This window comes from Xiphophorus couchianus, chromosome 17, assembly GCF_001444195.1.
Source record: "Xiphophorus couchianus chromosome 17, X_couchianus-1.0, whole genome shotgun sequence".
In the NCBI taxonomy this organism is placed as follows: Eukaryota; Metazoa; Chordata; class Actinopteri; order Cyprinodontiformes; family Poeciliidae; genus Xiphophorus; species Xiphophorus couchianus.
Genome location: NC_040244.1, coordinates 9,114,755 through 9,128,896, shown reverse-complemented (window position 1 = coordinate 9,128,896; position 14,142 = coordinate 9,114,755). Strand labels below are relative to the sequence as shown.

Below are 14,142 nucleotides of genomic sequence, written 5' to 3'. Positions count from 1 at the left end.
ACCAGGTGGACCTGCACCGGATGCTGCGGAACCTCTTTCCAGAACCTCTTTACAAACAGACTTTGAAACGATTGTGTAAACAAATGTATTTTGACAAACGAATTACATTTTGACAAGCTGGTCACGTCAGATCTTGATATCTAACAAAGCTTTGCTCACATTAAAGTGCCTTTTCTCAAAACTGTGCAACTTTTTTCAGGTAGCATTGCGTCTTTATTCCGCCGATATGATCACTTTGTTGTCAGACTTTAGTTTCGTCATTAGAAAAAAAAAAATCTTTGTCTGTTGTGGCTTAAAAAAAGTTGATCCAGGAAGTTTGAAAACAAAACAAATACCAAACGTGCGTTCACATTTGTTTTGTTGGTTTATTTCAGGCTACACAAAGGGTGATCCGGTCCCAGTTTGCCTGCACATATAACGATGAACCGCCGCTCAACCGAGTGCTGGACTTCCCAAGCACCAGCCAGATGCCAACCTGTGTTCACCCAGCGCCAAAGCCAACAACCAGCCTAACTGTGGAAGACAGGTCCAACCCAGATACAGCGGATACAGCAGGTTGGTACACATTTCAACCTGTTCAATAGAAAAAGCTGAAGGCACTTTGTGTACATTTATATATGCAAAAACCCAAAATGTTAGCATGAACTGTGAGTTGAGTTACTACACAACTGGTTGGGAAACTTTACACCTTGATTTTCCTCAGTGGAGCAAACCTTAAACCTTTAAATTAATATCTTATTGTAAAATATTTTAACCTGCAATGGCGCATTTGGGTCAATGTAGATAAGACGGGGAAAAAAGTAAAATTCTGATTTTAAACAATCTCTGAAATTTCCTAGAAGAAACAAGTTTGAAAAGTAAAAAATTTGCTAGAAAATGTGGAAATTTTTGAGTTTCAAAAGTTGAAAATATTAGATTTTTGAAACTCAGAAAATTCTGTTTTTTTTCTTAAAGATTTCTGAGATTAATGTACGAATTTCTGAGTTTCTGCTAGCAAATTTTTGACTTGAGACTCAGAAATTTATACTTTTTTTCTCTAAAAATGTCTGAGATTATTGTCAAAATTTCTTCTAGCAAATTTTTGGCTTTTGACACTAATACAATTTCTGAGATTAAGCTCAAAACGTGAGTTTCTGCTAACAAATTTTTGACTTGAGAAATTTCTACTTTATTCTTCTTAAAAAGTTCTGAGATTAACGTTAAAATTTATGTTTCTTATAGCAACTTTTCAGCTTTAGATTATCAGAAATAAAAATAAAAAATTCTGGTAAATTTCCGAGATTAATCAAAAAATTTCTGAAAAATGTATTTTTAAAAAATTTATTTTATACATTGTTGTACAAACCCCCATATCTACAGTAAGAAATAAAGTGACTCCACAGACTTTTTTTTCTCAATGTTTGTATGCATTGATCTGTGAATATGCAGACTCAGCTTCAGAAAGTTTACATGAAAAATGCTGAACTTCTGCTTCATGGCATATTTAAATATACACAATGCTTGGACTTCCAGTACACTTTGTGAGTTTACCTTTAGTTGCTTCCAACATTAAAACGTGTTTTTGGGTTGTTTTGGTTTTTGCAGCCAAGCCTTCCAGTGAATCCCGGAGAAAAGAGCGCTTTGAGGTACAGCAGGGGGTTGCTCCCGAGCAGAGGAGTGGAAATGCTCAAAACGGAGGTGGATGTCCAAGTAATAAAAGGAAAACTGGCATACATATGCAGAGCAAGGGTAATAAGAGGAAGCAGCTGGATTCTGAGCAGCACACCGAATCAGAGAATGAACCTCCGGAGAAGAAACAGCACACCCGTGTGTCAGTCAAAGTGCCCGGCAAAAACGTCTGCAAGGCTTCAAATAAAAAGAAACTCATAACTGGACAGGGAAAGCTTACTAGCTTCTTTAGAGTTTAGGCTTCTTTTTATGGCAAAATATGATTGTAAATTTGCTTAATTTGAGTCAGCTAAGTGGTTAATTTTACCTAAACACAAATTATGAAACATATTTGTCCCTCTACAGGTTCCCTGACTTATATTTTGTCTACTTTTTCGTTTAAAATTTTGTCCCTTTAAAAAATTTGTGAACAGGATCTTTTTTTTTGTGGTTCTTGGACATTGATATGCAACATAGCTTAGCCGCTAATTAGCTTGCCTACTTTAAACAAAGGGAAAAAAATAACTAGAACTGGCTAATGAGTTTTTCCTCAAATATGTATTTCTACAAATTGAGTTTCTACAAATTGGGTTTTACGAAACAATAAAATGATGAGTCTGTCAACTATAATCTGAGCAAACTGAGAGAAACGGCTAACTACAAATAGCAAACTGGCCACTAGCAAAAATTTTATGCTTTACAAATTTTGACAAATGTCTTAATGTCTAGTTAAATCAAAGATGGGCCAAGCAATAAAGTACCTAAAGCAGAGCAAAACCAATTATGACAATGTAAAAATAATTAGCATAAGCGAAAGCTGGCAGGAAGTGTTGACTAACTAGCTAGCTAGAAATGGCTAACTAAACACTAGCAATAAATTTTAAAAGGTCTTTCTACTAATTAAATTGTATAAACATGTCAGATGTTTTAGATTTTTTCCTTTTGGAACATGACTTGAAATGTCTGACTGTAGCTTATTGATGAGGTAAGGTTAACATTAATCCCTTTTGCTAAAGACGCTAACCAAAAACAGATTTCTAGCCTTTGGCTAGTAACATTGTTACTAGGATGTTTTCCTAGTAACAAAGGTGCCAAATGTTAGCCATGTGTGCCTTTCAATTAAGACGTTGTCAAGACGCAAAAACTGCTAACAACGCTTTTTAGCTAGCAGATTTTAGCTCAACAACCTTAACACTTTGTTTTATTTCCCAAGTTCTTGGTCAACTTTATGTACTTTGACATATTTCCAAATTCAAAAGCATAAAAAGGTGTTAGCTTTTGGATTTGAAAATAGTTCTTGATCCAATTAACAAATAGGTGCGTTTTTTAAAATGCAATTACATTTAAAGGGCAATATAGCTTTTTTCCCAAAGTTAAATTCTCATTTTTAAACTTGAATTGTGTGAGGAAGGAAAATCAAACTTGGAATCCATATTTGATCATTGCACTTTATTTCTAAATTATCTGCATACATGTCAACAGAAATGCATTTAATTATTACATATGAAGTTTGAACTTTTACTACATACAATTCCAATACACGCTTCCATTTAATAAACTGTTCTGTTGATGTTTTACATGTTATGGTGTACTTTTTGTAGTATATTTGAGAAACACTCAAACCCAACAGGGTCGGTAAACTCTTCCAATCATACATCGTAGTACTGTAAGGATGAAAAAATAGAAATCAGTGAAAACAATGATTTGATAATCGTGAAAAAATGAAGGAGACATTCCAGATTCTTACTGTCAAGGTCTTTTTCTCGTTTATTTAGTTTCAAAGTGAACTCATCAGGTGTGCGGTCCAAACTTCGTTCTTCCACCAGAGGATGATGCTGGTTCAGCCCACGAATACGTTGCCCCTCCAGGTTCATGGCCTAAAATATATTAATCACCACATGTATAATCTGAATAATCAAGAAGCAACAACAACTTCAAAAGATTATTTTTCCACTCAGCAGATGTTGGATTTCCCTTTATCAGCTGATCCAACTCTCAGAAAATGGAACAAATGTGTCCTCGTGTTTTTTTACGATATCACAGTAACCTGTTTTTTCCAAAGTCCTGGCTCACTCAGATGTAGATGTCTTTGTTGTTTCAATTATGGCTCTCTGTTCCCCATTACCACAGAGATAACCACTGTGTTCATGACACACTAGAGACGTAAAAGCCAGAAAAACATATTGCAGCCGAAGGCTTTCATGAAACACCAATATATTATCATTCTTCCTGGTGTGATTTCAGTAAATCTTTATGGGCTTGTGATCATCTGACCTTTTCGGGTAATGGCATTTCCCAGTTTTCCAGCACTGCTGTAAAATTATTTTATAATGTGGGTAAAATATTGACTTAACAGTAGATTACTGGATGGTGGCCAGCTGAGAAGGGTCAAATGGAGATAATGTGCACTGTGAAGAAGTCTCACAATGGATGTTTATGGCTATTAGGAAAAAATTACTTTTACAAGTTTGTAGATTAATTCAGATTAATGCTATTGGCTTATAGACACAAAAAACTGCTTGCCGATGATGACTACCATTGGTTTTAGCTGTCAAGTTGTCAACACAACGTGACAAATTTCAAATGTAAATATAAAAGGGATGCAGTGCTTTGCTACTCATTGTCAATACTACGACACCTAGATACAGTAAGGTCCAATGGTATCGCAATTCATAGCTCATTAGGTTTTAATCAAATAAAAATAAAAGCTAGTTATGCTTGCTTGACTTTGAAAATATGAATATGTACTTGTGCTGTGAAATTTAATGTTTTGGTTCTGATAAAAATAAATAAATAAAAGGAGTACTCTGATAGATCAACAGTAGAGCAGCCATAGCAAAATGGTAAAACTTACTAATTAATTATATTTCTAATCATTGTATTTCAAATTAAGCTTTCATAACATTAATGCTAACTTGTACTGTCTGGAAAAAAATAGCTTAAAATAGAATCCACACACAACTAAAAACTTTTTTTATCCCTTGGAAGACTTACCGGTATGACGATGATTTTGGATGTCCCGTCATATGTGAGGCTCCGTTTGTACATCAGAGGAACCATAGCGTGTTCAGTCATGTCGTCATCACCCAGAAATGAGTCCAAACCTTCTTGTTCTGCAGCGCCATCTTCTACTGTAGTTGAAGGAATAGCTACTGTGACCAAGTGGCTGTTCATCTCAGAGAAAAGCATTAAAGCGAGCAGGAAGGAGAAGACGAACATCGTCGAAATCAGTGTTCACACTCAGAACTTGCCTGATATTCCCTCACCAAACAGCTGATGTGACAAGGCATTAAGCTGCTTTATATAGTGAAAAATCTCACCAAAATGCAGTTACGTATCTATCTATAAAGGCTGAAGGGGACAGAAAAGTTTAAAAGGTGACTCAAAATAATCTACAATCTAATTAAAAAGAAAAAAGGGAAGATTAGAGATGGGATGAGAAACATGCTGGTTGTAATTCTTCATCCTTATCAAACTGGGGTTGACTGGTCACATAAAAGGTCAGAGGGCAGGAAATAAGCAGAAGTATTAAGTTTACTGAAATAAACTCAACAGGTGGTAGGACAGAAGCAGGATGGTTAAAGATGCCTGTTGAGCGGTCATAAGGGTCATGCTTTGTGGCTTTTCAAAACCTACTGAAAAGCCATCAACAGATGTCTTAAACACATACTAACCCTCCCAACTCTACTTTATAGTACTAATCCTTACACACTGTTGCAGAGAATGACGTGTTTTCAGTTTATTCAATATATTTTACGAATTATATTTTACTGCATTGCAAAAACACTTTATCTTAAAATGTATTCTGATCTAGTTTACTATGCTAATATTTCTATCTCTTTTCAGTAAGATATATGAGCTAGTGAAGTCAATAGTTCCTTAAAATAGATTTTTTTAAGTCCTATGTTCACTGGCAGATTTTTTTCACGTATAACATGGGAAAATGTCTTATAAATGAAATAATTTTGAAAGTGGAACTGGTACTTTTTCATCAATTTTAAGGAATTGATGACATAAAACAAGCTCCTATATCTTGCTGAACAATTTTGTCTAATTTTATGTGAACCAACATATTCGCACTAGAAATAACACCAAAAAATGTGTGTTTTTGCAGCCTATATACTGTACAGAAATTAATTAATGGGAATCGTTTTGCTACACCTTTTCATTTTCTTATGAACACAAATACCAAGTGAGCCAATCGCATTGCAGGGACTTGGTGCATTTAGGTGTCTGGACATGGTGAAGATGACATGAGGAAAACATTTATGTTTCGGTGACCGTATATCTACCGGGATTTTGATACACATCTAGACAATGAAAAAGAGAAAATATCCAATAAGCAGCCATTGTGTGGATGAAAATATGTTGTTGGTGTCAGAGGAGAAAGGTAGAGCATCTCTGAACAAACTCAATTTCAATAATCAATCAATCAATCAAATTTTATTTGTATAGCACATTTCAGCAGCAAGGCATTTCAAAGTGCTTTACATCATTACAAACACAGAAACACAATGCAATATAGAATCAAGTTCCATCAATAAATTTGTAATTGATTACGTTTCAAATACAATCCTAAACAGGTGGGTTTTTAGTTGAGATTTAAAAGAAGTCAGTGTTTCAGCTGTTTTACAGTTTTCTGGAAGTTTGTTCCAGATTTGTGGTGCATAGATGGTGAAAGCTGCTTTTCCTCGTCTGGTTCTGGTTCTGGGGATGCAGAGCAAAACCAGAACCGGAAGACCTGAGAGGTCTGGAAGGTTGATACAATAACAGCAGATCTTTAATGTATTGTGGTGCTGAGCCGTTCAGTGATTTATAAACTAACAACAGTATTTTAAAGTCTATTCTTTGAGCTACAGGGAGCCAGTGGAGGGACTTTAAAACTGGTGTTATGTGCTCTATCTTCCTGGTTTTAGTGAGAACGCGAGCAGCAGCATTCTGGATCAGCTGCAGCTGTTTGATTGATTTGTTGGACAGACCTGTGAAGACGCTGTTGCAATAATCAATACGACTGAAGATGAACGCGTGGATGAGCTTCTCTAGATCTGGCTGAGACATTAGTCCTTTTATCCTGGAAATGTTCTTCAGGTGATAGAAGGCCGACTTTGTAACTGTCTTTATGTGGCTCTGGAGGTTCAGGTCAGAGTCCATCACTACTCCCAGTGAGTGAACCAAACAGGCTACAGTTGCTTGAGAAAATACAGCAGGCTTAGAAAAGAAAACTAAGGCTACAGTTCAAATGGGTTCACCAAAATTGAACAGTAGAAGAAAGAAAAAATGTTGCCTGGATGAGTTTCAGTTGCAACATTCAGATTATAGGGTCTGAGTTTTGCACAAACAGCATCTAGGCAGGAAACAATCCAGCTTTGGAACGAAGGTTCAGCCTTGTGGTGGTGTAATGGTGTGAGGAAAACGATATTTTCTTGTTCTCTTACTAACTGAGCATTGTTTGAGCCTCACAGCAAGCCATCATATTGATGATGATCATGTCTATCGCTTTGACAAAAGCACTTCCATGTCACAAATCTCAACTTATTTCAAAATCTCCTGTTAAACATGACGATGAGCTCATTGTACTACAATGGCCTCACCATTCACCAGATCTCAGTCCAATAGAGCACCTTTGTGATGTGGTTAACAAACCAAAATTATGGTAAATTAATTTTATACAGCCGTTATCAAGAAATTACTCAGACAACGTATAGACACCATGAAGGAGAGTGACGAAATTCAATAACAAATTAGATAAAGTTATTGACATCTATCAGGTTTGTTTTTCTAAGGTCACCAGACTTAAAAAAAGTATTTTCAAGCAGCAGCAAAACACAAAAGAATATAAAAGTGTTGCACATATAAATAGTCTACAACACAATATATAAATTGTTCTATACACTTCAAACAACTAAAAAAATGCAAAATGCAACATATCAAACTACACAAGCCATAGCTGTTATCATATACAGCCCATTTCTACATTTACTGATGCCACAATTCAAACACATAAGCCGCACCCCAAACGAAAATACGAAACAACTCAAAGCGTCAGATATAAAAGCTAAAAATATCAACAACAGAGATTGTTTTTCTGTAAAAATTGTCTTACCTTTGCTGTTTAGCCACGAAAAAGTTATTTTCACCAATAAATCCAAATCATCTTCTTGCTCTCAAATCATTCCTCTCAGAGAACCGTTCAATTTCCTAATTCCGAATCTGATTGGCTAACGGTGCTGTCAATCATTTTGGTCAGTTATAGTGCCGTTCTATTGGTTCTAAGGATTCCAAAGAGGCGGGGCTTAGTGAATTCGACCAATGCAATCGCGGCAAAAAGGTTGATTTATTAGAACAGGACTGTCAGTAGCTTTTAGCATCTCAATCACTCAAGCTAGGACTCTGGCAGGAGTTTTTTGGTTAAGATTGGAGCTCTATGAGAATATTTGAGAATAGGTCAGATATTGTGCAATTTAGCGGTGTTGAGCTCGAGTTTGATCTTCTCAAAGTGATCGTCGTTAAGATAACGTGAAAAGATTTTGTCGTGGGATTGTGTTACAGTGACCTTGAAAATAGCAAAACTACAGAGTATTAGTGCCAATATAGATATGAAAAATGAGTGAGGAAGAATAAACTTTGGCCAAAGAACAAGAAAAATAAAAAATTTGCTAGAAATAAAAATCGGATTTTTAAAAAAATTTATCTCAGACATTTTCTAGAAAAAACAAAAATGTTTGACTTTTCAAACTTAGAAAATTTCCAAATGTGCATATTGATGCATACTATTTCTGTAACAACTATAACATTTGTAACATTCAATGCTACATATTTATTATCATGCTAGCTTAGTGCTGTAGAGGGACCCCTGGTGGTGTGGGGGTCCTAAGCACCCACTTAACTTGGGCAAGCTTTGCATTTCCACTTAGGGTCAGGTTGGTTTGCACTTTGCACAACTTGTTTTGTCAATTATTTCTGAAAAAAATCATTTTAAAACAGCTTCATAAAATGTATTCAATAAAGAGGGGAATACTTTTTTCAACCATGAAAGTCCTGATCTTTAAATTGAAATGGATGCTGCGATGTTCCCGTCTTTTGATTGACAAGCAACAACATGAAAATGCAGACCGTCAGCCGGTGATAAAAAGGCGGAGGCAAGCATAAATGTTGACACAGCTCTTTGTGGGTTTCTTCGCAGCTCAAAGGGCTTACCTTATTAACATCAGAGGATCCCGTAGAGCAGGGGATGGAGAACCAGGGTATGAATAATAACTATGGATCTCAGCTGAAGGGATTTTACTTGGAGCAGTCAGCCTTTATTTTCTAAGTATTATTGTTGGAGGGCTGGGAATTCTGCTGAAGTAGATGGCTGATCCAGCAGAAGCACAACTGAACATTTGAGCTCCACACATTGCTGTTTTAACCTTTAGGGCTCTTACTTTCTGTTTAACAAAACCGCCTTCTTTTTAAGCAGATCTATCCGTTTTATTAAACCTAAACGCGCAGCGGATGGACGACACTTCACTTCTGCACCACCTGACTTAAAGCCTCAAAAAGGAAATTGAAGGAACTATCACACTGTTTTCTCTAGTCTGGATTTCTAAGAAATTACTACCATAATTCTCCAACATAGGACATTAAAAGTGATTCCAAGAGGCAAATAATCTCACGGGAGCCAGATGTGATTTGAGGGATCCTTGCTGGATCTCTGGCTGATGTCTTTAAGGTGTTCTCAGCCCCTGATAAAGCTGTTGCTGACTTGCAGCTGGCCTGGATTTAATCTCCTCCATATCTGCCTCATGCCTTATGTTTTGAGTTTTGAACTCGGAGAGGCTGCTGAGTGTTTTATTCATCAACTCTGTCAGATGCTTGCATCACCTGTCAGATGGCGGTGCTGTATTTCAATCACACCGCCTACGACTTGAAGTCTGGGCTCCATGACATCAGTAGCAGCATTGTTTTATGACCCTCTAGGGGTGCAAGAAAGGTCATTTCCTCATCCTGTATTAACACACTGCCTTTCATCAAAGACACCCGTCTTCTGATGGGAAGCAAAAAACGGGAGAGAAGACAAACACGTTTTGCGGCGGATGGGGGTAAGAAGCTCCAGTTCCAGGGAAATTCGATGCTCCGTGCAGGATGCTTCACATGTGTGCGCTCGGAGCCAGGGGGGCTGGCGTTGATGTGGGTGCAAAGATGGAAAGGGAATGAGGGGTGGTCGCATTTTGGGCAAGATTTTTTTCGTTTTGCCAAGAGAACCGACCATGGTTTCCTGGAACAATGCAGTTGATGAGAGTCTCTCCAAGGAAAATAAGGCTCTGACATCATGGGTTCTTAAAGCACACAGCTGAGCCAACACTCTCCTGCTATAATCAAGTCTCAGTGAATTTCCACTGTCGACTGAAACCGAGAAAGAGGGAGTATCTCCAAATCCCAAAGCTTAGTTGCTTTTTTTTTTTTAAGACACTTTAATCTAGCTACTAATGTTCTGGTAGCACTTGCTGGACTGTTTTCCTCTGCTTCACATCTGGATGATAAAATGCAACGCAGCGCTGCACTAAAGTTGGTCACAATCAATGCATTACTTTCATGGCATCTGGGCACGAGAATCTATTGGGATTCTTGGGGATTAGAGTAAAAAAAATGCTGATCTGACAAAAGCAAAAGCAAAAACTCAGCAGAGTTAGACTACTGCCTGCGCTACTGAGGGAAGAAATGAATGGCTTGAGACAGATGAGGCCTTACGTGGTGCTTTCTTTTTTTCTCCCTGTGAAACAACCACCAGAATAAGTAGTAAAATTGGTGAGTGTAGTAAAACAGACCACAAGGTCATTCAAAAGACAATTGTGTGCTTAAGATGAGGAGTTGAAGAGTGTGGGGAGATTGTGTTTCAGAGTTCAGTCCAAAGTACGTGTCCTTAGATGCACTGGATCTCACAGTGTGCAGATCAATGAGAGCGGAGACTGGTTTTTCCAGTCCTGGCTTCTGAGGTTACTCACAGATTCTCGTTTCACGACGCAACACTAAATAAGAGCGCGCAAAGGAATAAGATAATCTTTAATTATTAGCTTGCCGTAAATGTTCTGCACGCAATCTGTCAAATTTATTTGAAGGTTAGCTGAAACTAGCAAAATGAAAATGAAATTGAGAAAAAGGTTTTGATTAAATGAACTAAATTAAAATGGTAATGAATGGGGGAAAACTGTAACTAAAACACACTGAAATTATAGATATAATCCATCCATTTTCTGTTCACCCTAGGGAGAGTTTAGATAGACCAATTAACCTGACAGTCATGTTGTTGGACTGTGGGAGGAAGCCGGAGAACCCGGAGAGACCCCACGGATGCACAGGGAGAACATGCAAACTCCATGCAGAAAGACCCCGGCCGGGAATCAAACCCAGGACCTTCTTGCTGCAAGGCAACAGTGCTACCAACTGCGCCACTGTGCAGCTTATAGATATAATGTCCTCTGTTTTTGTGTTTTTAAATTTATTTAATCTTTTCTCTCAAAATGGCGGCAGAAAAAGTTGAACAATAACTGAATGTTTTGAAAATATTGTATGTAATGTAATAATGTAAACATAATCACAATACGTTTACCTTTTTGAATTCTACACCTAAAACATTTGCCAAATTGTGATAAAATTACTACTACAACTAATAATATTTAACTACTAATAATTATAAAACTAGCAAACACACTCTAAAAACTATTATAACTAACTGAATTAGACATAAACTGTAATGAAAAGCCCAAAGCTAGTTATTATTAGTTAAATATTGTTTACTTTTAGTTTAGTTTTTATTGTTTATAGTAGTAATTTGAGTTTTTTTAACACTTTTGTCAACTTTTAGGTGCAGAATTCAACAATAAATGGATTAAATTATTGTTGAACAACCAACTGACTTTTACAATCGCCATTTTGCAGACCAGTGAAACTGCTGACTTCAGTTTGAAAAGGTCAATAAATAGATTAATTAACATGAAAATGAAAGACATATCTGCAATTTCAGTATGTTTTAGTGTTTTATAAACATACAATGTAGTTCTAGCTAGTTTTTTCCTCATTCATTAATGTTTTTATTTATTTCAGTTAGCAAAAATGTTTTCTTAATTTCAGTTTTTATTGTTTTGTTAGTTTTAGTTTATATATTTGTTAAAATTGTCTTCATGTTGTGACAGTTTATGATAATCTGTGAAAAGATCGATCTCCTCCACCTCCTTCCTGAGATATTATGAAGAAATGCACCAACAACCAATCAGAACCAGGAGGCGGGTCTTAGCGTTGTCAATCAAACTCATGTACGTGATCTTAAATGTGCTAACGGCAGAGAAACAACTTACAGTTACAGAAAAAGTGCTTATCTGCCATCAACGGTGGCTATGCTAACTAGCTTTAGGATTCACAACAGAGATTATGATTGACACCGTTAAGACCCGCCTCCTGGCTCTGATTGGTTGTTTCCAGAAAGCAGAGGAGCTCGATTTTCTCTCAGATTATCCGTTTCATACCATTTTTTTAAAATAAAAGTTACGTACTGCAGCTTGATAGTGATTAAAACTAACTGAATTAAACAAAAAGTCACAAGAAAATACAACGAGAAACCCAGAACTACTACAACCCAGCTCTGCATCCTGTAACCAGACCGTTGTGGTGCCACAATCAATTCTGTATTAGTCTCGAGGAGGGATGTAATAACATCCAGGATGACCTGGAGCGAGCCGACCTCCCCCTCCGCTCCTCGTTTTGATCCCCGCCGCCTGCTGGGCGGCCGCCAGAGAGTCAATTCATCAAGGTTCCCATCCCTGCTCTATATATGCATCCGTTTGTAAAAGTGCTGACGGCGAGCGGGCTGGAGCGCGGCCCTGTCACTGCGAGCATCCTCCAAAGAGCTGAACATGCAGCTCTGGCCTCAAGGAGAACCACACCCCGTTGTGTTTGGGTTGGCGGACCCCTCCGCCTCCGAGGAAGTATCACGTTGTCTTTCGGTACGACCAGTGCGGTCAGCTTCAGCGTGCACACAGCTTGACTTTTGGCTTTATCTGCAGCCAAAATATCTTAAAGGATTTAAAGAGGGACAAACATCAACTATTTAATTATCTGCTGTTTGTGTGTCTGAGTCAACAGAGTTCCTCGTAAAAGCTGCGACGTTATGTAAGAGGGAAAATAATGTCTTCGCGGTATTAGCTTTCCACCAACTGTCTGTGGGTCTGAAGTGCCTCAAAATTATTCACACCTCTTGTCAGTATAAATAAAACTATTCCGAGTGTTTTTTAGTAGAACATTAAAAGCATCGTGAAATCATCATCTGGTCATCCACATAAACAAAATACTTATGCACTCCAAATTTTACGATTTTAACCTCTAAATAAATGGAAAAACATGAAGATTTTCCTTCCAGCTTCAAAATTATGTTCTACTTTATGCTGGAGATCACATAAAAATACCGATTAAACAGCTTGAGGTCAGGGCCGGCCCGAGACATATGCAAGTTAAGCAGCTGCTGCAATACGACAGTGTCCAAAAAGCACCAGACTAGCATGATAAAAAAAATACCTCTGGAAAAAATTAAGAGACTTAATAATCTCTGAACTACTGACAGCATGTCTCCCAAAATGCCAAGTAAAATTTTTGTATTTATTTGCAGAAAATGAGAAATGCTCAAAATAACAAAAAGATGCAGTGTTTTCAGACCTCAAGAAAACAAGTTCATATTTATTTAGAAACAATACTGTTTTGACTCAATATTTGGTGGAATAACCAAGATGTTTTCAATGTTTATCATCTGATTTTACTTTCAAATAGTTAAAACAACAACGCTGCCTTTCAAAATGTAATTATTTAACTACAAAAACACTAACTATAGCATTTTACACACATTGGAATGACAAAGCAACTAGTATTGGGGGCCCCTAATGAAAACCTGCATAGGGCTCCAAAAAGCCTTGGACCGGCCCTGTGTGATAAAGATTAAGGGCTATAAATGCTTTTTTAAAGGTATAGTGTGCGAGTGTTGAATAAAACAGCCTCCAGACATTTCTGTGACGTTGACAAGTGGTTTATTCAGCAGGAATGGTGAACAGTTTGTCAGTATTTTTTCCTACAGAAGGCAATCAAGCACCATAAATAACAGGGCTATAATTAAACAGTTTCTTGGACAGTGAGCTTCAGGAAAATACATTTACTCATTAAACACTTCAGGGAGTCATGAATGACTCACACACGTCCTCCCATGCTCAAGTCTTTTTTGATTATTTCACACAATTGACAGACTGAAATGTTCGAGTGATTCATAAGCAGATGATTTGAAGTCGTTTCTGTGGTTTGCTCCTTAAAGTATGCAATATACACAAAGAGATTTCTGTCTGGTTCATTCGCACTTTCACTTTTTACAACACTAGCCATATTTCAGATGCGTAAGCATTAAACTGCAGTGGAGTCGAGATAACAAGTGAATCATGCTATAGTTATATTTTCATGAGTTATAATTTATTTAAAAAGTCT

General features: G+C 37.1%; 2 protein-coding genes across 2 annotated transcripts in view; both read right to left on the bottom strand.

The window, feature by feature from the left end:
* nup37 (nucleoporin 37) overlaps positions 1-7,851 on the bottom strand; it is a 40,557-nt gene extending 32,706 nt beyond the window's left edge. The window contains exon 1 of the mRNA XM_028044226.1: positions 7,751-7,851. The gene's annotated coding sequence lies outside the window, so the exon portion shown is untranslated. The remainder of the gene's footprint in view (positions 1-7,750) is intronic.
* Positions 2,034-4,929, bottom strand: pmch (pro-melanin-concentrating hormone). Its single transcript, XM_028044232.1, has 3 exons — positions 4,642-4,929; positions 3,395-3,524; positions 2,034-3,311 (listed from the first exon to the last, which is right to left on the bottom strand). The coding sequence occupies exons 1-3, from the start codon at positions 4,864-4,866 to the stop codon at positions 3,265-3,267; spliced, it is 402 nt and encodes a 133-aa protein (XP_027900033.1). The 5' UTR covers positions 4,867-4,929; the 3' UTR covers positions 2,034-3,264.
* Positions 7,852-14,142: the final 6,291 nt, after the last annotated feature.